The sequence below is a fragment of the Vanessa tameamea genome, chromosome Z, assembly GCF_037043105.1.
Source record: "Vanessa tameamea isolate UH-Manoa-2023 chromosome Z, ilVanTame1 primary haplotype, whole genome shotgun sequence".
Taxonomy (NCBI): Eukaryota; Metazoa; Arthropoda; class Insecta; order Lepidoptera; family Nymphalidae; genus Vanessa; species Vanessa tameamea.
The window spans coordinates 16248669-16273761 of NC_087341.1; the positions used below are offsets into that span (position 1 = coordinate 16248669).

General features: G+C 33.9%; 1 protein-coding gene across 1 annotated transcript in view; it reads left to right on the plus strand.

Moving 5' to 3' along the window:
* Positions 1–615: 615 nt before the first annotated feature.
* LOC113404085 (proton-coupled amino acid transporter-like protein pathetic) overlaps positions 616–25093 on the plus strand; it is a 40764-nt gene continuing 16286 nt past the window's right edge. Inside the window, exon 1 of the mRNA XM_026644840.2 lies at positions 616–1029. Coding sequence (XP_026500625.1) covers positions 970–1029 — 60 coding nt within the window. The 5' untranslated portion in view covers positions 616–969. The remainder of the gene's footprint in view (positions 1030–25093) is intronic.

Sequence of the window (25093 nt, forward strand, 5' to 3'; positions counted from 1 at the left end):
ATTGATTTTATAATTAAATTAGAATTAAATTATATAGTTATGATAACGTATTTATGTAAAATTGTGCGGATATCCTTCAACTTTAACGCAGAGTCCGAATCTCTTTGTTCTTTGTTCACGGACACTTAACTTGAACTTAAAAAATTTCGGTAAGAAGCAAGCGGCAATTGTTTGTTTTTTTTTTTATTACGGTGTCGATGTCGAATTGTTTGGAGTCAGGTATAAATCCATTTCATTCAACAAAGCGCAATCTTCCTCCAAGAAGCGCTAAACATGTTCTTAGAATATGCCCGTCTCCATTCTTATGTGGATTTTGATTTTTTGGAAAGTTTTAATGAAATATATTTTAACGTTATAAGGAAGATGATGTTGAGTCTAGCAAAAGAAAGTCTTCCATGTGCGAATGCTCTACTTAAAATGTTGTCCGTCGATCGATTTGTAACTGTTATTGCGCGTTCCAAGTTATCTTCGGCAAGAAGACAGAGTGGCGGTCCGAATGGTATACAAGTTTCAGAAGTAGCGTCTGGTGTGTGACGGTGCGCGTCTTTGGCGTCAGCGCCTCGGTGTCGTCACGGCGCCGGCTCTTCGCCACCGATAGCTCCAAACTCGAATCACTCGCTCGGCGCGCTCGTACGCGCCCCACCGCTCATTGCCGACTTGACCGCAAAAGTGACAACACGTATCTACTCTTGCCGACGCGTCTTCCAACTTTTTCTCTTACGAAAATACTGTGAAAAAAATTACGCACAAGAAGTAAAAAAAATTGCCAAGACGGCAAACGAAAAACAAAACAACCGTTTCGCATTGCGAATATTATATCGCGACATTTGACGGCGGCGATTTTTTAGATCACGAGTCGCTTTCGGTCATTACTCGTAAATTTCTTTTAGCAAAAAGAGAAATAGTTTCTACTTTTTGTGCCGATTGCGACTCTTGCATCTTTGGACGTGGCCCGGGAACGAACTGAAAATGTCGAAAAAACATCTACACAATCAAGCTGCTATACCGTTAGCTCCTGCGGTATTTAAGGTAAGTTTAACGTTTAGTTTATTATATAAAAAACAAGCGAATTTTATTTTATGTCTTTAATACAAAACCTTAGGACGCTATGCGATAATTTAACAATAAAAAAGCTATTTCCAAATCGTCAGTATTTTTTATGACGATAATAAAACGCTATGAACTTCATTCTGCTGAAACGAATGATGAATTTTTGAAAATTTAATAATATTTAACACCAAAACAGCTGTTTGTCTTATGTTGTCACTTATTAAAGTATCATAATCTCAAGAGAGCTGTGCGATTTCAAAACCCTGTATAGTACACAATGCTGAGCTAATATCCGTATGTCTTAAAAACGAATCAGTACCGAGTACAGTTAAGTATTTTCCGCTTGAACTTGTAAATCGCAATAAAGTTACGCGTACAGTTCGTTGCAGGTGTGCAGGCACTCGAGAAGTGAACAGTAACTCGTGGATCTTGACTAATATGCGCAAGCCTTAACTTTGACGGTCGCTCATTCGTTTTCACCGCTTGATTAAAACCTAGATCTTTATTTCCACGTCTAGGCGTTTACCACATGATTCGCTCTCTTTGATTGATGGCGTCGAGTCAAAGCAAATATCAGGGAACGGGACTATCGCCTTAATGTTAGAAGTATATAAATGCCATTGTTCAGTACATTGCCACCGCAGGTATTTTATGACGGTAATGGCGCATATATGTAAATGCAAGGTTTTTCAACGAGCATGTAAACGCGGGAACATCGACCAAAGTTATTAGAAATGCGTTTGCGGTGAAATCATTTCAGGTATTGAATTTGTTGTGAGTACTAGAACAGTCTAGAAAATGAATGACTTAATAGAATGAATGAATCTTGTAATGAATTTGCACATGGCTAGGCAAACGTCGGAGTACCAATACGCGATTTCATAGCAAAATTACTTTAAGTATATTGTAACTCATTCACTATGGTTTTAATTAAAATCACTGCCATGAAATTACATTAAGGTATAACTTAGGTACTGGAACGATATCGAATATTAAAATTTTATTTATATTCGAGAAAACTTTTGAAAATAAAAGGAAATCGAAATAATAATAACTTTATCATGCGTCTGTTAAAACATTTAATCGTATTAAAATAAGTTTAATCTAAAAAGTTATACAATGCCACTTCCGTCTGAATATTTTAATATTTGAGCATATCTTCCTACCTACACAAAATATCATGTTGGACGACCTGACCGCTGTTAAAACGTCGAATGTTTTTTGGTAATTTTTTGGCATCGTCTGACTATATCGAGTAAGTTAAAACAAGTATTTTGCAGTGCACATAGCTATGCTAATTGAACGATAAAACAATGTGTTTTACGCGTCCGATCTAAGTGCAAAAACCTCGCGAGTTAACGAAATATCGAAAAAAAATTCAAAGGACATTAGTTTCATTCCAATATCACTCGATAACAATAGAATTCATTATCCCGTATACTATTTTCAGACTTGGTAACGTTTTTAATCGCACAAGAGTAGTCGATCGTGTGAGTTTGTTAGTCATGACGTGATGACGCAATACCACGTAGATCGATACATTTAAGAAAATATGTATTTCAGTTTGAAAATTATATATTTACCTCAAATAAAGTAGTTTGAGCGTCTCTACAATTGATAGATTGATTTGATGTAAAGCTTTAAGGAACATACAGGTCAATATTAAAACTATAAACAAAATTATTTTGTTTCGTCGTTTCCTTCAAACAAATTATTGTTCAAAATAGGCCATGTGAAATACTTTATAATTTATTTTTCGATAAAGGCACGTAATTATGAATATAAAACGTTCGCCTTTGGCGTCACGACTTTGCGCGAGCGATGTACAGTTGACCACACTTCTCATTGTTTAACTTATTTTAAATATAAAAAGCGTGTTGACATGGGTACTTGTAATCTTTATTGATATTTATTGAAATATGGTTTAATACTCATATGAGTCGTAGATTAGCATCAAGATTGTTTTATCGTTTTAAAATATTGTGACTTTACTCATTAAATCTAAATGATTAAATTTTAATTAATCTTTTAAAGATTTCTAATACATTTTTCCGACGTTTAAAAACGTATTTTTTTCCTTTTCGCTATCTCATGGAATGCTACGATGAGAAGAAAATGTTATAAAACGAGAAAATAAACAGTCCGTCTGTTGTAAGACAATGAATTACTGAACGGATGCGTGTCCGTTGCTTCACGTTATTATTTATAATTGTAACGAAACCGTTACTTTGGAATTCAATGAATACTTTAAAAATTAAGTAATTACAAAAGTTTTGACTTTCGACTTCAGAAGTCATAAAAAACTGGGTCCTCTGCCATTTGGCAATGACACAGTATTTTTTAAATGAGTTCAGTCTCATTTTTAAGCTTGTAAACATTTCTTTCATTATTTTGTTATTGATTTGAACTTTAGGTATTTCATCCCTGTGTTTAGAAAAGACTCAAACGCGTTCTTTGACATTGATATACGAGCGATGCTCGTCTCGTCGTATTTGGATGTTTGACAAGAATAATGAGTTTTGTTTTATTGAATACAATAATAGTATCTTAGAAATGTATTCTTAAAATATTGCAAAAAAGTCACACCCATTCAAGCCTCTAATAACGACTGTTGGCTAAGATTTTTAGGATTAGAGCCATAAATAATCTTGTTTTCTCAATAATCTAGAAACTATTAAGATTTAGTAAATTCCTCGTATTTTAAATATATAGTGTAATAATCAAAAAATATTAAGATAGATATTTCCCAAAGCAAACAATGCATGTAAACTAGTTCCAATGTGACAAAAACCTTCATTTGGTAATGTATGAGTTCGGGGATTTCACCGCGTGTAGAGTAGTTGTTCATGAGAATTATTAATTTAACAAGTATTTTCTGTAGCAGGTAATTTCTGTTCCTTCTGAGAAACAAAGCAAATAATGACAAAGTTAATAATGTTAAAGGTTTCTTAGATTTTCCGTATCGTTTTCAATGCATTGTGTAATTCAGTTCAATAAATTCTTAATCGAAATATTTTTAAAATATTGTATCACACGGATAGTGAGCGACTGAAGTAAATTAATTATAATTAAAAAAAAAACAGCAACATAAGCGACAGCTATATTGATTCTTTCGTAATCCCACTGAAGTATGAAACGAAATCGGTCTCTATCGGTGTGAGCAGTATAGAAAAGACGGGCGCGTCGGCGGCGGCGACTCGCTGCGCCCGCGCCGTTTCAACCGAATTACGAGCCACGCTTAGGCAATGGAAATTTCCACTGACTCCGCTCGCCGACCGCTCCCCTCCCCGCGCACACACACACAGCAACGCCGCTCCCCACAGATAATACACACAAGCACACACACACACGCAGAAGGGTCGCAAGCGCTGTTCGATTGCGCCCGCGACGCTAACATATTCAACCAGCTGTCTAGACTCGGGAATAGTTCAGAACTCTGATTTATAGCACGGAATATTGTACCTTTTATTTGGACAAATTAGTACTTAGTGTTATTTATATTTTAGTAATAATAATTCAATTGAAATGTAATAATATACACAATAACATACTGTAATAAAATATTCTGACAAATTACTTTGTCGAAATATTAGATCGAAAAACAATAATTGATTCTGCAAAAAGCTGATGGCTTGTGAATTGAAACGAAAACAAATGTTGAGCGGTTTATGTATTATTCATAAAACGTATCCAGCGATATTATCAAAAACCGTCACCGTATAAATACAAGAGATGACTGTTACTCGTTACAGATAAAGGTCGCTTTAAAACCCTTTGGAGACGCGTGAAAACATATTCTTTTAGAAATTTATTTTAAAAAGATATTACAACAGGTAAATAATATTATAGTAGTAAATCTTTACCGTTTTATAACACCATTGAATAAACATTATTGTCGGTCGCAACAATGGACTTGGAGTTTTTCAAACATTGCACGTTATCCTTCTCAGAAACTGCATTATCGTTTCGTTTGTACTCGGACAAGAAAAGACATCAACGAAAAGATTCTTAAGAACGCAACAATCTCGTCACCGCGGACTTATTGTTCGCACCATACAATTTACCGATCTGCCTTCTATCACTATCAAATCATTGGTTACTGTGATTTTATAGGATATTCATGGATATCTGAAAATAAATAAATATTACTTTATTTAATTTTTTTTTCCTATTTTGTGTGACTCCCTCCGCGCTTATTTAGTTTTACCATGAATCAAGTCCCGTATGTGCCTATCACAGACGGCCCATGTCCTAAGTCATCTAGGTCACAGACAATCTTTTTCTCAAATTGCATTACCCGCGGGTCTGTTATTTAATCGTGCTAAGGTGACATACGGACAGACATATTTATAATAGTCTGAATAAAAACCACGTACATACACTCATAAGAAAATTAATTTGGATATAATATAATAATTTAATTCGACATTCAAACTATCATACAAGTAACGTAGTGATTGTTTTGTTTAATATTTAGATGTTCTACATAATAGAGGTCACGATTGTAGACAAGTGGGCTGTGGGTGGTTGCAGATTACCTGCTTTCACGAGTCAATTGTAGATACCGACGAGGGCGTCGAGACATGGCGGCTGCTACTGACGTAACTGCTAATGAATCAGCCCCTCAATGCACGATTTTAAAAATATAATTAGCTCTTTGATTACTAAAATAACATATTATATAAAACTGGAATAAGTATTTGATCCTGAGTTTCAAGTGCAAGGAAAACAATTATGTACAATCGTTTTTTGTTTTAAAAAAATTTAAGCCGATGGTGCCGAATCTGCTGATTGTATCAAGGAGCTATTTTTATCACAAACAATTTTAATTCAGTGAGAGGTTAATAAATTCGAAATAGCAAAGTGCAACAATTCTCTATTATAATAACTTTAAGTATTGTGACCGTGTCTTTATATATAATAAAAATATGTTCTTTGTAAAGTTCATTTGTATTCTCCCTGCTAGAAGACAGACGGTAAATGAGCCGCCAGTGACACTCCTGCCTACTTATGTATAAAGAGACAGTAACAGTGGGATTTAAGTTATGTTTCTTGTATTTGTAATTATCCGGGCTCATTTATACCGGAAACCTGCATTACAAACAATTGCACACGGAAACATATCGCGGCCTCTTTAGCTTGGTTTCGCGAACGTGCTCGAACATTATCCAGACAACTTTTGAAATAATAAAATATATAATAATAACTACAGAGTTCGATTGCAACATATTATAATAGTAGGTACTAATTATTTTGTAATTAATCGTTATAAAAGTTCAATTAAATTTTAGTAATATTGCACACACCGATCGCGCAGCGGCTCAGTAGCGCTCTATTATCGCTAATATACAAAATCGCGATGTCTCTCAACAAAGTCTTCGTCTATTTCGATTCGCGTAATTGAGTCTAGTGATTATCAAACATACGAATATTCCCATTTATAATATTAGTAAGGTATCGGTATCTATGGGATACCGCTCATATAAGGAACAGTAACTATATAAATATGTAAGTTCGCCTGAGCTGATTTCGACAAATGCGAGGAGGTTTTTTGTTAGCTCCGTGGATATAACTAGAAGTCATAGGCTAAACTTTCATTCATAAAGGAGATTCTAAACTAGACTTTGATTCGAAATCTCTATTAATTCTGTAATCAGCGAAATTATTCGTCTCATAAGCCAGAGTATATGGTTTCATGCCATCGATTACCGCTGCTCGCTTGATAAGATAACGCGTCCTTCACTAGACTCTGCTAATAAAATTGAGTTTGAGTTTTATATAACTCACTCGGGGGAGACGTGATTGAGAAAGGAATACATCATAACAAATAGTGCTCATTCAGTCTTGTGTATCTTAATTGATTTATTTTACTTTGATGGCATACTCGATCCGAGTCGATACATATACGTAATATCTAATTGAATTTTCAAATGTTTGTGTTTATAATAGAAAGTGAGCAAATGATTCTAACAACAATACATACTTTAATTACTTTTCGGACCGGTAGGTATTGAGATTTGTGCACAAACAAGGAATTTCTTCAGCTTTATAACACCTATATAATAGCAAGCAGTTATTTGTTATAAGTTAACTATAATTACTTAAAATTCCTTGAAAAGTATTTATTTTCCACAAATGCATGGATTATAAAATAGTCTAGGTTAAAAGTTCGTATAATACAATGTATGAAATGGTGGATTTTCATGACAATAAGCCATTAGAGCGACGGCGCCGAACCAGCCGCTCCCTGCAGGCCTAGACAGTGAGTAGTATGCTAAACTCACGATCCGAATCGAAAATGTTGCGATCCTCGGTACTGGCGGACTAGATTACAACATGTATAAAAATTATATCATGAAATCGAACCTATTCAATGATTTGCAAAATTGACAACCACCAACATTATGAGCTTAACAACAGCGAGCGGTTATTAAAGCCTATTCCACTGACGTTACATTTGTTTTTATGTCTAAAACGATACCTTTTTGTCGTTTCTAATGTTATATAATATAAAACTTTGAAGGAGGATGCAGGTACTTTTTAAAAATAACCTACGTAACGGATACTTATGAAAACGAAAGAATATTCTCAATGTCAAATAGGCTGGTTAACAGCAATGATTTGTCAAAGGTAGCCTAACGAAGCCTAGGTAATAGTCGCCAAGACTACGTAATCATATCACGGACGTGTGTTGTATTTTTTTGTTGTTTCATTATTTTCAATGGTCTCATTACAGTAACAAGTGACATTAGTGTAACCAGCTCATTACTTTAAAAAGAAATATACGTTTAAGTTTGAGCAATTGATGCTAGCTGTGAACTGATTGCTGTTATTGTGTCGCTCTACTGGTATTACAGGGTTATTGCTGCGGAATCAGCGTTTGATACGTGATTTTCTGTACAAATGTTTATCATACGGTGAATACCAACGATTACTATAATTTTAAATGTCATAAATATCGGGAAGTATGAGACGTGCATACTAATTTATAAAGCGACAGCAACAAACGTGGTAGGTGTCCGATTTTCGGATTGTTCGGGCTTTATTTCTCTCCTGTCACGTAAATAATGTTGTGCTCCAGTCAGTGGCTTGCCCGCAGTCGCATTATTTATGATTACTAATCGAGCGATTCGTATTTCACGTGTCATGTGATACGGAGCGCTTGGTAACGGACTCTGCTGACGTCACGACAGCTTTTGCTAACTTTGATAATTAGAGCCTTCGTTTTTTGCTTTACATAAATATTTTATTGTATTTGTTATTGTTTCTGTTCGATTTACGTTACACCGACGCAAACATAATTGTACGGAATAATATACTCATGTTGATTATATTCACGATTTACTTATCCCTTTATTATAAATTTTATTGACTTTTTCAGCTTGAACAGTACAAACTACTTAGTATTTATAGAAGTTCAGGGAGAATATTATGCAACACAACGGTTATATGTAGAAAATAATGTTAGTCAGCAGACTAATATATATATAAATACACAAAACGATGATGTTATAAATCTATACTAAAACCGCTTCAAAAAATATATTAATTGCATTCTATGGCCAATGGTGGTCAGCTAAAGTTCTGAAACGCCATATATGTATCTTCCATCAGGGACAAGTGTATACAGAAAACGGAAAATGTGCACGAGAATAACTATTGTCACGATGTCACAAGAATAACTATTCTATTAAAATACATACAGGAAAAATATAGGGCGCCGTTAATTGTATAATGACTTGGAATTTTATCATAGCAGTAACGGTTGTTAATGTTACCATATTCTCCTCAAACAATCCTACAATTTATGATTGGTCTTTCATCTATTTTGGAACAGTTTGCTACTTGGGGGGCAACGACCGACACGGATCCACCGAATTCATGAAAACCAAATATACGAATAATTTTATTTTCAATGAAATATTTCAGTCGTAGTTTTTAACATATGTCGTTTTTGTGATCCCCGGCGTCGATGTTGGACGATCAATAAACCGTTATAGTAGATAAATATATTGACATTGCCGTTTGCGAGCAAATCGTGAAATATCGTTCTGTTCATTTGTTTTACTTTGCCATATTTATTTCCACTGGTTATTATTTGTTTTTTTATTAGCGTACAGGCTGATGTGATGTTCAATACATATTTCCATCAATAAAATTTCAGTGCTCTACAGTCGAGTATATAGTACTTGATTATTCCCATAAACTTTATAACGGTATTAATATGAGTCGATTTGCATTTAGTGTAATATTCATAAAATATTAAACGGCCGTTAGCGAGACCTTTTATGGGATCTCTAAGCATCAGTTTATTTGTTTATGTTAAGCCGTTCTATAAATTTGCACACTTAGCGCAATAAACATGAGACTCTTGGAATTTCATTCATTTTCAATTTCTCAGATTTTACCGTTACTGGCCAACCTATATTTTTATCTGTCTGATGTGCCCATAGGTAGATCGACAGGTTAACAATTAATGCCATCAAAAAGGCCTGCGTTCCTATGTAGTCTAGCTTATAAGGGTGCAGAGTCCGATGGTTCCAGCACCGGAACAGATCCGTTTAAAAGTTATTTTCATTTTCTGTTTAGAACTTCTGCTTTTTAGAAGCTTCTAAGTTGCTAGTACTGACACACTCATTCATCAGACAACATCTAAAGCCGAGTGGACTTGAGTGACATTTATTTGTTCCTTTATATTATCTCTGGCACGAGATGTCCAAAAAAGCTGTTAAACACTCAGGAACAAATTCCAATTGAAGAATTCTTTAATTAGTTCCTAGTTTTGTGTGACACTGATTAAAATTTTGCAACACAATTTAGACAAACATATTCTATCTATTATATTAGTGACTCATTTATGACATGAAAGTCGTGTCGAGTTCCATAGAAAACGTCTTCTAATTTAAAATCAAGTGCACTTGTGATGCGATAATGTGTCTCGTGATTGTTCGATTATTACATACCTAGGTAATATTAACTACATCACGTTGAGTATACCTATAATGACACTGGATGCGCAAGACTTTAGGAGGGGCCAATATAGTGGTCAAGCGTTAAGATGTCGATGGCCATTAAAACGGCTAAAATATTCGTTAAATATATAAATCGAATCGGTTATTTTTTTGACAACTGATCAAGAGAAAGAAGACCACTACGCACGAAATTAATACCATATTGTTTTGAAAATGGCTTTTTCACTCACTTACGACATCATCAGTAATGATACACCGCGCGGTGTACCCGTAATATTGTGAACTATGTAACTACTCGTATTAGCGATTTTATTAAGAGATTGGATGTAAAACAACTTGCTACTTCTAGTATAAATACGTCCCATTACCTTCACGACTGTACTCCTGCCGCCGGCTATCGTCACGCAGTACTCGATGTTATCAGCTACGGAAACGTTGAATATGATTCAAGATTGATATCATTACACTCGATAGCGACTCCATAATAACTAGTGATGTACCTTTTACCGGATACGATTTTTGCCTTTACGTACGAGTGTGAATTTATCTTTAGGTTGTTCTGTCTAAAGTTTGAAAGCGTTTACTGAAAAATTATATAAAAATAAATATCTAACGTTTCTAAAGCCTAAGACCACGTGGTGGACACAAACTAGTATCTAATAATAATGCGTTTCATGGGCCGCATTATAAGCTGTAGCCCGCGAACCGGTTAAAAGCGGTTTGCGAATAGGACACACACACGTACATAATCGCTCACATATAAATATACAGACAAACGGAGGCCAGGTTTATTTTATAAATACAGTGTGTTGTGGCGAGAAAGTTAATCCAGACGAGTGTCATGTGGCAGTAACGGTATCGCTGTTTAATGAAATCGCATTAAAACTATTATGATACAGATCTTACACTTCATTCGACACACGACCACATACCTGGAATATATCCAAGGTCACCGATGCGCACCGATACTGTTATATGAGATAGTGCGCTCGGGCTCTGCTCCAGCCCGCCTGGTACCACTATCCATCAAGATTCTGTGGGTGAGCCATTATAATAACAGGCATAAGATATTAAGCATCGTACTCCCGCTTGTCGGAGGAGTATGTAGTGGTGGAATGTAACCATTTACGACCAGGTGGCCAGTTGTTTTGCCTCCCTAAATAAATTAAAAATGATTTATCGATGTTAAGCTTTATTCGTGTCAATGTTTGATGTATTTTTGACTCATCGTTTTGCGAGAATAATTTAACTTAGATCTACCGGAAATTAAGTAGCAACAGCAAGTAACTCAGTAATCACTTACTCTCATATTCGTGTTACAAGAATTCAATACAGCCCCGACATTTAATATGAGACTGTTGGTATTGCCAACTCATTAAACAAAGTTCTAAAAAGTCGAAAAGAATGAATTTGAACAAAGAAAACAGATATTTTTTATCACATTTATTTAACACATTTATTTTTTTAACCTAAAACGAATACATGACGGAATAAAAACATGTCTCTATTAGTAACAACTCACAACACATATTAATATCAGAACAATTTCGGCTTTACCTATAAATGCTGTCTAGGCGATGGTAAGTGTTCAACTTAACACCTGAACAACCCTTGTAGGCAAGCCGTCAATTAAATAAAAATTATTACTTATTTTTGTTGTTTTTTTAATTTTTTTACGACATTTATACTATATATTTACGAAGAAATACATTTATTTAAATAAAATTAGAAATAACTTATAATTTAAGCAAGCCGTCAATTAAATAAAAAATAAATAATTGAATAATATCTTATTTTTGTTGTTTTTTTTAGTATTTTTACGACATTTATATTATATATTTACGAAGAAATACATTTATTTAAATAAAATTAGAAATAACAAAAATATATAACAGTTAACATAACGTTATAAACACCATTTTATTGCACATACATATTAATTTCATATTATATTCGAACGCTTTAAATATTTAGTATATAATTGTAAGAGCAAATAAATTAATAATATATATTGCCTATTTTCTAACATTCATAATGGTCACAACATTTAATCGGTAGTCATAAAAGACATCAATTTATTCATGTGTATCTAAATCTTTACTATAGATATACATACAATATAGGCCCATGCGAATAAAAAGGACCACTCCCAATTGTAGGAAAGGGGCAAAATCGAACGATATGGACATGTTGTACTTCCTGTCATTGACGATGACAGTTGCAACCGGGCTGTTCCTGGTGGCAATAATTTGAGTAGACTCAAACTTAACGATGATATTTACGACACAGATAACTCTGTAAACGAGTACCCTGTAGATGGCGTCTATTATGAACATCTTGGTTATGTTGGTAGTTGTCTTCAGAGCAGAAGTTTTGAAGGACTGGCACTGCAACAAACACTAGTGCTCGAAACAGCAGCTGTTGGTCAAAGAAATAACGCATGTTAGTTTATGGAAGATGTTATCGAAGTTTGTTTCGAATTTGGATAATCACATTTATTTCGCGCTTAATTTTTTCATTCAAACGATCCAACTCTCAGCAACGACTCACTCAACAACTATTGTCTACGGATCTGATTAACTCTCTACGCTCAACCCGATCTCACAATAGACATTCGTGTCCACTGTCCAATATATTCAACATTATTCAAAGAATAACTCATTTTTTTCGTATGCGGAAAATGTATGTTAGAATTGGGTGCAAAGGGTTACGCACGAACCTTCGACATTCTCATCGCTAAAAGGCCGTATGTCGTTGAGGGTTTGAGGCGTAAAACCTAAGTAAATAAATAAATAGTCACCCAGAGCCATGTATTCGATATTAGGACATTATACTGTGTGTATATACCATTACACGTATGTGCGTGTATACGTGTCAATATTATGGTTTATGAATAGAATTTTACATTCTAAGCAATAAAAGTGTAACCGTGTACGTGCGCTGATGAAGCTGGCGTAGATAACACGTACAAAGATAGGTTGAGAAGGTGATGCGTTGATAAAAAGTTGTACGTACACAATAATGAAACTGTAACAAGTGGCTTGGATTTTTGTCTGTCGCAGATATTAACATCCAATTTCTGTAAATATTATTTTGAGACATTTTCGCTCGATATTGCTGTGTAATATTAGATAGTATTAGTTATCAATTGATTCACCCCGAATGAGTTGTATTGTTCAATGTGAGATAAAAAAAAAATCAATGTATCTTCAAAGGTAATTTAAGATACGGTAGTTTAATTTGGTGTTAGCATCTGCAACAGTCGACGGCACAGTGTCGCATTAATCAGTCTGCATATCCGGTCGCTGTGGACGGACAGAGCGATTCTTTCAAGTCGAGTCACGATGTCTGTTTGTTATAAATCGAATTTTTTACAAAATTTTAGAAATTATATTGAAATTACTTAAAGTATATATACACATCTAATATTCGTATTGAGTAGAAATTTCTAGATCGATTCAGATAATTGTATGTTAGCCAATTCTGAAATAACTTGTCCCAAATACAATAACTTGGCGTTTATAACTCCTTGATACAATAGATGTGTAATATAAAGCATAGTGTATTTATGGTTTTAGTTAAACATAAATAAGTTGTAACAAGTAATTGTATTTAATATAGAATATAACATCTAAATGGACTACTTCATTTCATGAAAATGTTATATTCATTTAACTGCCATAACTCTTTCAAATAATCAAGCAACGATTTTAACATTAACGTAGGCAACTATTCTTGTTATCGAGGAAATACCAATATTTTAACTTCCCCTTCATAATATGCACTAAGCCAAGCTTTGGCTAGGAAGGGCACGATAATAAACGAACGCGTCGTATCGAACCTGGTTCCATTGCAACGCAAGGCGGCCCGTAAACCGTTGAACTTTTGAGGCTATTTGGTTAAGGTGAAGTGAGGCGTCTTATTTTTCCAAAAAGTTATGAATTAGATCTCTGTGTTGCTCGTTACATATAAACACTGTGTAAAATATATTGTAAGTTAGTACTCTTGTGTGTAGCAAGCGTATCAAATGTTGCGTCATAAAATATATGTAAATCATTTTCTAACTATGAATAGTATAAAAATTCCAAGTGATATTTTTCCTGTATTTGATCCTCATTAAAATTCCGTTTGTCTATGAAACGCTGAGTTGCCGTTCAGATTAAAAGATTATACATGAAACACAAATATTTATTTAACCATTATATCAGCTGTAGTAATCGTAATATTGTATTAATTAATATTTTCATTTTACCTTAATACTAACTTTTGTATCTTGATAATAATTGCATAAAAACACAATTCATATATTCATCAATATAATAATTTAACAAGCAATAACAATTATACTTTATCATTATTAGGTTTCATAAAAAAAAAATATATATATTATTATTACAGAATCGATTAAAACATACAATACAATACACAGTGTAAGCCTTGTTTGTAATCGTTTTATTATTTATTTATTTCTTACTTAATCTGATACATGCGGTCTACTTGTTACATGGGCAACACAATTTGTTAATACATTTATGGAATTCTATAGTTTCCCTAATCGAACTGAAATAATTTCAGTTACAATACAACACAATTAATATTATTTTATTTTCCTTAAATATATATTTATGTGTAATATCGTTTCAAATATCCTGTTCAATATGCATTGTGAAAGTACCTACTTGTAAAAGCATTTTATATATATTTACGTAAAACGTGGCTTACAGTGACCGCTGTAATACTTTTCACGCGAGTGTGCGACGAAACGCACACACACGAGCAACGTAACGCACACACGTGAGCATCGCAAATAAAACATATTACGATTTATTGTCAGAGTGTGTGCTTGCTTTTACATCCGTGTGTTTTCTTTCAACCGCACAAACACATTGACCGCTTAAATGGCTCTCTTTTATAATATTGTCGGTTCAATATTTTCATTTAAACCGTAAAGTCAAAATATACTTTTTCATTTCGATTTCAGTCGAGATTGTAATTGAGTTTAATTGTTCCTTAAACAAAAACAATTTGTATTGTATTGTGATGGGAATTGGTGTTACCTATGGACGTATTAACTTTGAACGAAACCCATAACAATGAATACATTTTGAAGAGGGCCATTAAAATACATTGTAATCAAATAAAGGGAACACGTTACCTACATACCGAGTGCACTAATAAACAAAGAAGCGTGCGACCCGTCCTGACCTGCCCTTTCTATGAAGTCAACGTACTCGTACATGTATGATATGATAAGTCAGTAATTTACTTATAACGAATTTACTAGGCTCTGCATTCTTTCAAATGTGTTACACAACAATAAAGATATTTAACGCATATGTAAAATAAAAATGAAATTAACAATTGTTCTTCAGTCTGTTTAGGTAGAGACCGTTTTAATTTGACCCCCGATTCGATTGCGATCTTGCCAGTTTAAAGGTCAACTTATTAGAATTGATTCACAAATCGTTCAAAATCAATACGAATATTTTTAGTAACAGATTTTTAAGACTTACTTTCATGGATCGAATTTTGTATTCGAATCATAGTTGTATGGAAAATCTTATTTCAAGTTCTAACTTGTAATTTATTATAATAATTAATTAATTTTATTAGAGTGCAATTTCCGAAACACTGACTAAAGCCTAATTAACTAATTTGGCTTTAATGTAAAATTAATCAGTGGCAGTTACTAACCAATTCGGATTGTGGCCGAATTCATTGATCTGAGTTTAATCAGCGTTTCAGAAACTGGTAGTTAATATTTTTTAAAATGATATTTAATACATCTGAGTTACAAAAAAATATCTCAGAAAATTGTTGGTTCGAGATAAAAGGAATTTTGAAATATAAATATAATACCCGACAATTATTAGCCTACTTCGGAAAATTCAAATTAATTCTAGTCGTTTCAATATATTTTATATTCGAGATATTCTCGTTAAATATTCGAATATTCAACAGCACATACATATACAACGAAAACATAATGCTATAATATATATACTGTTATTTGATAATAAAAAATATTAAACGTTCAACAGTATTGTACAGTGGCATCAGTACCATAAAATGAATAAATTACAGAGATAATGGCAATTTCTAAAACTTCTTGCCAATGTCTTAATCGAAAGTTTAAAATTATACTCAACGAAACTTCAATAAGACTTCAAATAAAAAATCCTTAAGTTAATATTAAAAGTACCAGCAAGGGAAAAACAATTATATAAATTTTTACCTAAACCAATTATATATAGAATGTATGTACGAAGACGGTGACGCGCGTGACGAAATTGTAATTTTCCATGTTTAACTGAAGAACCCTAAAATGATAAGATAGGGGACACTTTCATGTGTTATCTTTCGATAATCACATTCATGAGCACTTTTTATTGACAAATCCGATTGCAAGCTATGCATGTATTTGTTCATTGGGTTATGTTTTTATTCGGTCGACACGACGCAATGGGGCCAAGGACATTGTCTCTGAAACTATCCGAATACCGCCTTTCACATTTACTTTATCATCAAACTAATGATACTACACTTTAAACTTTTTTAATCTGTGACAAATGACAGACTTTTTTTTAATATAGTTTCTAATTTGTTAGTTCGGAGTTACCTGTATTTTTATTGCTCTATACGCTAATAGCTCTGCTCGGTAGCTAATCTGTGGCCGTGGGTGACCCTATTAGGCTACCGTGGTCGGCGCCAATGCGGGGAGGCATCCAGACGGTTACGTCACAAACGAACTCCGATTCATACCCCATCATGAATGACATTCGTACACCTCGATTGTATAACGACTTGTGAAGACCTTGTCGCTCCCCGACACGAAATCGAAAACGAGTTTGGACTGAAAAACTATATAGATAGCTTAAAGCGACAAGGTTCCAGAGTTTACCAAATTGAGCTTATCTTTTGGCCAGTGTCGTAGTCACACACGCAACGTAATTACAGACGGGATATTTTCGGTACGCGCAAACATTCTTGAGTACGTCCGAAACGAGTTTATTTTTAATTCTAAATTTGCAAGCATCATGTTTTTGTATTATATTTATTTATGTAGAAACTTGAATGAAGTAAACTTATTATTAATTATTTAATTTTATCAAATCTAAGGATTTATTGGAGGACGACTAGATTCGTGTACGTTATAAAAATAATAAAACGCATAAATATAATTATTTTTGCGTTTGTAATTATTATTACATATTTACTTAGCGGTGGCAAACCCGTCTGGGTAAAAACTCATCATATATTTTACCGCCAAATAGCAATACTCAGTAATATTGTCTTCTGGTTTAGAGAGTGAGTGAGCCAGTGTAATTACAGGCGTCATAGTATCTTAGTTCCCAAGGTTGGTGGCGCATATTTGGTTGGTAGCAATGGTTAATATTTCGTCGTGCTCACTTACCATCACGTGGCCTATTTGTAAAAACATTAAACTGTTCAAAGCCCTACCGGTAATAAATGAGTAACGTCTATAAAATATATATATTTTTTTATATCTAACTAATGAATTGAATGTATTAAAGAAAACATCATTAATTAAATTTCGTTTCGAGTGAGCTAATCATATAATGATTCCCTTTGTTATCGAAAAATACACGTCAGTGTCACAATGTCAGTGCAGGAAGTACGTACAGATTAATTGGTTTCTTGGTACCGGGACACTGAAGGTCACGTCAGTAGGTATTTTAAGAGATTTCGCCTAATGGACGTATAACTTTCATCGTCGCATCGCTGACGGCCCTGGGAACTAGGTTGCTAATGTCCTTGGGCGCGTAATTACAACGGCTCACTAACCTTTGCAGTCGAAACGCAGAAATATAAAAGATAATTGTTCGATTGATCCTAGTGCGTGTTAACCCGAGCCCCACAACAATACATATAAATAAAGCATACAAGATAATGTATATCATTTATATATTTAAGAATATATAAGGTGAGTTTCTTGATATTTTATATTTTATCTAGCTGCCTATACCCGGCATTCAAAAATGTGTAACTGACGATAAAGAATATTATGATATAAATGTGACAAAACTACAACTACAATGGTGTCAATTATGAAATTGACCTTCTGACGTCACGAGGAAGCGAACGTAGGGCTATCATCTTAAGGGTCACGTCTTCCGCGCGGCAGCGCCAAGACCTTCCTAGTTTAAGACTTTATATATTCCGCAATCTTATCTAGATCATGTTTAATTGATTCGTTTCACTTAATGAGTATTATGTCGAGGTAATAAAGATAGAAGAAATGAGTAATCTGTCCGTAGAAAATTAGATTATTGAAGAATATGTTGTTTGCAAGAAAAAAAAAACTTGCGAATGTAACTTTATAAAACGTGACCCTGGAACTAAATACGAATTAATTCCCAATATAATAAATATAATCGCATATTATTAATAAAAACTGGAGTAGGTTGCATACCATTTAAATTAAAAAGTTCCTATAGTCGATCAATACAAGTACATATACAAAAATGTTTACGCGGAATGAGCCCATCAAGTAAACTACCAAAACCTAAAAACTAGAACAAACAACTCAAGAATCGTTTAAATGATGATCGTATTCTTTATTTCATCATTATAAAAATAAAATACTACATATCTGAACAATTGAACAATAATGTGGGTCAAGCACATTCAAAAGATAGTTTTGATCTACATTTGAGTATTTATATGAATCAGCGAGCCGTTGTTATATTAGGCTTAATTCAATGTCAAGATTCAACAGTTTAGGTACCTCACCAACGTAACGTGTCATTTTAGTTAAATATTACGAAACCTTAGTCAAATTTAGGATTATAAACAAAGAAAAACAAAATAAACTTTCATAAAGTAGGCTTATACGATACATTTTACGGGATAATATTCATATAATTCAAAACTGTTTTGTATTTTAAATTCTACTCAGATAAAGAAACTCAGTAACTACCAAAGTGAAATACTAATTATACTGTCACCAGCACTAAAAGTGATGCCAATATGGCATACATAATAATATGTTCAGTGAAAAAAAACCTTATAAAAATAATTATATCCATTAAGTACATCGTTCAATCGATGTGTCAATATGGGGTGAGAATCGGTATTTATACAAGCATAAGGGACAACTGGTAGGCACACGGCAGCGTTCTGACAGCATAAAGGATGTACCCTTTCATGAAATGCCAATTCCAGCTCGTGTATAGTGACAGAAGTTACACGTTAGCGTTATTTATAGAAACTTGTATGGAATTTCAAAATTTAAATTCATCGTATCATCATTTCACGTCGAAAGTAGTTTCACTACGGAGATCTACATTTACTCGAGCTGTTAATAATTACACAACAATGAAGAACACTGATTTAACACATCGTGTAAATTACTTAGATGATGTACCTACTCGAAATTTGGTTTGGATTTTGTTCCGTAAAAACATATACATAAATAATAAATATATATTTTAGATTGGTGTCTTCAAATATATAAACGATCAATCTGCACACGATATTCGAATAGAGATAATAGAATTAGTTACAATTACAAAGGAGTTTAAATAAAACCAAATTAATTTAAAGAAAATCATTATACTGTATCATGATGTTGGTCTGTGATCGGCCTAACGCGTGCAATCAGGATGTTCACGGTCACATACCTCGTGAAGTATGACAGATTTAATTTAAAAATCTGTCCCTATGACAGTTACAGCTTCCGGTAGAGCAAGGTCGTTAGCTAGTTAAAGTTAGTTCTCGTTTTTGACTCCCATGGCCTCGACCCATTACTTATATTTCTTTAATTTATCTAATTGAACAATTTGCAACAACTAATCTATTAATCGAACGAAGTCTTTTGCTTTGTTGGTTTATGTTGTATTGTATTAAATAATAAGCAGTTATCCGTTAAGTGATCACTAATTACAACTATCTATTAACTCATCGACTATTCATCTTATTACTTATCAGTGTATCACAGATTTTATTAATTTTTTTTTTTAATATCTTAATCATCATCAATTGTTGTTATTTGGCATATTGCCCCGTACGCAAAAATTGAATCAGAGTAGCGCGTGGAATAGCTGGCGCTCCTAGTCCCGCAGTGGGACATTAACGAGCCGTTACTATTGTTATACTGTGCTATAACATATTTATCAATTTGAGAAATATATTTGAATAACTTTAATAGTTTAATATAACACAGAGGAGACGACATGGCGGATAAGCTAGAGAACTACATTAGTTATACCGGAAATTAAAGGGTTCTCAGAGAATGTTTGACGTCGCCGTACAAAGTCCACGCAAACAAAGTTACTGGCTGTAGTTAAAGTATTAAAAGCTGTCAACTGAGTTCGGATTTGTGCGGTCTAGTTCCGACGGAATTGAAAGTTCAATTGATTTCAAAATTTTAATGAATATACGGGGATGTTTTTGAACTATTTTGTTTCGTAACTAATTTCAAAATGTTCGCAATGACGTACATTCCTTTTGCAAATGGAGGTATAATAAGGTCAGGTACAGGTCAGGTAATGTAGGTATAAGCGATTTGTAAATTTAAATATCTGAAGAGATATAGATAATTTTTGAGCTCTACTAACTGTATACATACATACATGCTCCCTAACAAGGTCAATGTCAGAAATTTGAATGTCACCACTTGGGCTGTGTTGCACTCAACACAAGCTCGATGTTAATCTAGAGGAGAATAAAAGTAAAAATAATTCCTTAAATAAGTAAATGACCATCAGTCATCGCGCTCTCGTTGTTTACCCAAACGATTTGTTACGCTTCGTTATCGTCTATCATTACTGTCACGTGTTTATATTTTTGGCGACGCGACGTACTGTGAATGATATGTCCCTCCATGGCGGAAAGTACGCCCGGTACATGTTCGTATGTACAAATACTAGGCGTACTTAAATAACTACCGAGGAATCTTGACACCCGTCCAAAGAAAACGTTGTTTGCCTTTTCAATTTCTCTTCATGCTTTCGAATGGACTTTGACTGATTTTTAATTGGTGACAAATAACAATAACAAATAAAGGTTTTAGCAAATTATTTCTGATTGATAATTACCGATTTCTTTTTGTTCAAGAATTATTTAATATTAGATAGTTTCTCTAAAATACTAATCTCATTAAAATAACACTAAGTTCACTAAAGACATTATATGTTTATGTTAATTTTTGCCTTTTAGGATTGCAATGACTTATTTAGTCTGATAGCGCGAACGCTTGAAGTTTAGTAGTATTACAGTACTTATCTAAAGCTTTCGGTATAAAAACAGTCTAGCAAATTTAGAATAATAATTATTGTACAGAACAAGACCAGACAGCCAGGAATGGATATCAATAGTCGGCTTCGGTTTGAATCTCTCCTGTGGTGAAAGAAGAAATTATAAACAATGACAGCGATGTATACAACTTAATCTCTTATCAAAGATGAAAGAGCTATTTCGTTATTTTTAATAAATTTAAGATAACGTTATTTTGCCTCTTAAATATTAAACAACGTTATTTTTATTTCGCGTTATTTCGTAAGTTGATAAACGAAGATCGATCGGTTTATTACAGGCACTAACTTATCTAACAAATACGAAATAAACTATTTTTAAAACAACATGTGAGAACTGGAATACATGGAATTTGCTGTGATTAAATTAAAGGATCTCGACGTTTTTTATGCACAAAAGTCAAGGCAATTTTTCGTATTTTTTGATTAATTAAATACCTTAAAGGGATTATAGTGTTGCATTTTTTGTACCGGAAGCCGCTTCGTGCTTGGTCGCTCGTTCAAGGATCCCTCTCGACCTTTGATCCTCTTCCCTCTTATAAAGTATTAAATCACTCTAATCCGGCTCACATACACTTATCTATTTCGCAATTGGAAATACAAATAGTTCCTGTAGTTATCTTTAGGTAAATAGACTGCCCAGCTGCTCGTTCGCCTGACAGTGCGGAAGTGGATCTAACAGTATTAGACTAACGAACTTAGGCAACAGCGCAGCCTCGGTTATTTCCAGGAACCAATATTAAAGTGCTGTAAATAAGGAAAAGTTGCTCGCATAGCTTCATGCGATAAAAACACCAAGTAAATATATAAAGTATTTGCTTATAAATATGTATATGCATATAATAAAACTACGTTATATTCTTTGAATAAAATTCAATTACCTTAATTACTTAGTACATTGTATTAAGAGTACCTACTACTTCAAAGAAACTTAGAACATCATCGTTTCTTCAGAGCGAGAATAATCTTAACAAATATTTGAAATATTCTGTGCTACTTATTCAGCAGTTCTATGAAAATTTTATTACAATTTTAATTAATATTACTCGGAAGATTTGACAGTTGGCCGTGCGATACGGTCGTGTCTGGTTGCTTCGAATGATTTGTCGTACGGCGATAACAAAACCGGTTTGGCGGCTAGGTGCAAAGTGCGGTTCGCACGGGGGTTCTAGTGGCCGTATTGAGTGATTATAATATGAATTATATTGAAAATGGCTGACGCAGACAGACAGAGGGCGAAGTTGAAATTAATGAGGAGTCAGAATATTTTAATGAAAATGTATCAGAGATGGACGGTTGGGAAGATTACACGAGTTACGAGCAGAACAACGCACGTAGAAAGAGACAACGGGAGGATGAAGAAGATTCGTGGACGGTTTATTCAAGAAATAAAAAGCAAAATCGTAGAAAAGTATAAAAAATTATCAGGAAGAAGAAGAAGATAAAATTGAAGTGTGTATCGAGTAGAGATATAATTCCTAAAAAAAATGAATTAGCAAGATGTCTTAAGGATGAAAATATTGTCAGTATATATAAAGTGAAATATGCTACACCATACAAAATTTTCGTGTTATTTGACGATGAAATGAATGCGGAAAAGTTAGTTACATCTAAAGTATTTCAAGACAAGGGTTGGAAATGTTATAAATCGCAGAAAGTTTCCTTGTCATATGGCACCATAAAAGATATTGAATTAGATGTTGATGTTAAGGATATACATGGTAGCATTTCGTCTGATGTAGATATAATCTCAATTAAAAGGTTGTAACAAAGAGAAAGTCAAACATCTAACTGAACTGAGAGTGAAACTATACGTCTTGGTTTTAAAGGTTCCTCCTTAACGCCATATATCTACATACATGGCATGAAGGTGAAGGTGGAACGATACGTATTCCAAGTTACTCAATGTAGCAAGTGTTGGAGGTATGGACATACTCCAAAATTCTGCTCTTGAAAGAAAATTATCTGTCCCAAATGTTCCGGTAATCATAGTAATTGTGAGACTGCATACTATAAATGTATTAACTGTTCGGGGCGACATACGGCATTTTTACGTACTTGCCCTGTATATCGTAAAGATAAACGTATAAGGGAACTGATGGCAGAGTTCAATTGTACTTATAAACGTGCTTCTACCATATATGTGCCACCTTCCGCAGCTCCTTCCAAAGTCACGTTAGATGAGGACAATTTTCCGGTGTTTACGGCTCAAAAGGAGCCAATCGAACAGCGAGACGCAGACCGAACCTAAGCTCTAAAACATATGCGGATGTTACGAAAATTACTTCAGAACATTGCGGGTACTCGAAACACATAATGCAAAATAGTGACAATACAAAAAACAGCACCGAAAAGTTCTCAAAACATGAGACCTCGACCGCGCAACGCCATGGACTGGGATATGTCTTCAGATTCAGAGAAAAATACCCAGGAGATGCCCAATTTTAAAAGTGCTCAAAAATAAAATAGTTACTCTAGCAACAAAAGAAATGACGAATCGCTATCTTTTAAGCTGCTACTAGAGAAAATAAGACGCATCATTTTTAGACGTAGAACGCCATTGAAAGACAAAATTACGCAAACGCAAGTGGAATTGAGCAGTTACATGGTGTATAAAAAAGGTTTTGGAATTCCTAATACTCAAGAATATCATCGTTAATGGCTAGTTCTCCAGATCCAAGACTTCGTAAACTTAACATCATGCAGTGGAATTGTCGTAGTTTGAAACCAAAAATAATTGAACTTGAACTTGATAGCAGGCTACAAAATTTATAGAAGAGACAGGAGTGACGGTTATGGAGGAGTCGCAATATTTGCACATAATTCTATTAGTTCACAACAGGTATACCAGTCTAGCTTACATAATACAGGAATAGAGTTTCTTCACGTAAAGATTAATAATTGTGAAAGAATTGAAAATATTTGTGTCATATATTGCGCCCCATCAATACGAACATCACTAGCGGATTGGGATGAACTATTCTCATTAAATAATCACAAAACTTTAATATTAGGTGATTTCAACGGACACCATTCGAACTGGTCCAACACGACAGATAGCAGGGGGGTTCAAATCTTTGAATCCCACATGGAAAGTAGTTTTATAACACTTAACAATAGCAGTAAGCCAACTAGAATGAGTCTAGTAAATGGAAACATGCTACAATCCTCCCCGGATCTATCTTTGATATCATCACATATTGCTTTAAACTTCGATTGGAAAACCACTAATGACTCACTAGGAAGTGATTACGTAGTTGGTTTCAAAATCTATTGCTGAACGTAGACGAGCTCTTGTTGAGTTTAGAGAAAATCCTACACCAAATAATTTAGATATATTACAAAGCAAAATTTCAATAGCTCAAAGGATAATACGTAAATCTAAGTCCAAATCATGGCAAAATTTTTGTAGTTCCATCAGTGAAGTCTCTTCAATAAATGAGATGTGGCTTCGCATGAAATGGTTAAAAGGGCGATACTCAAAGAAACATGTTAATGATCACCCAAAATTTCACTCTAGCAACTTACAATTAGAAATGCCAATCTCTAGACAGAAATTGAAATTAGCCATAAAGTCTAAAGATACTGCTCCGGTATCAGATATGATTTCATACTCGATGATTAAAAACTTGCCCCAATTTAGTAAGGAATGGTTGCTATTCTTTTATAATATGTGCCTGGATCTGAATCTGGATTTGTTCCCCAACAATGGCAACAAATTAATGTACAGCCAATTCCCAAACCTAGTCAAAATCAACATGCAGAGGCACCATTGCGACCTATTTCTTTGATATC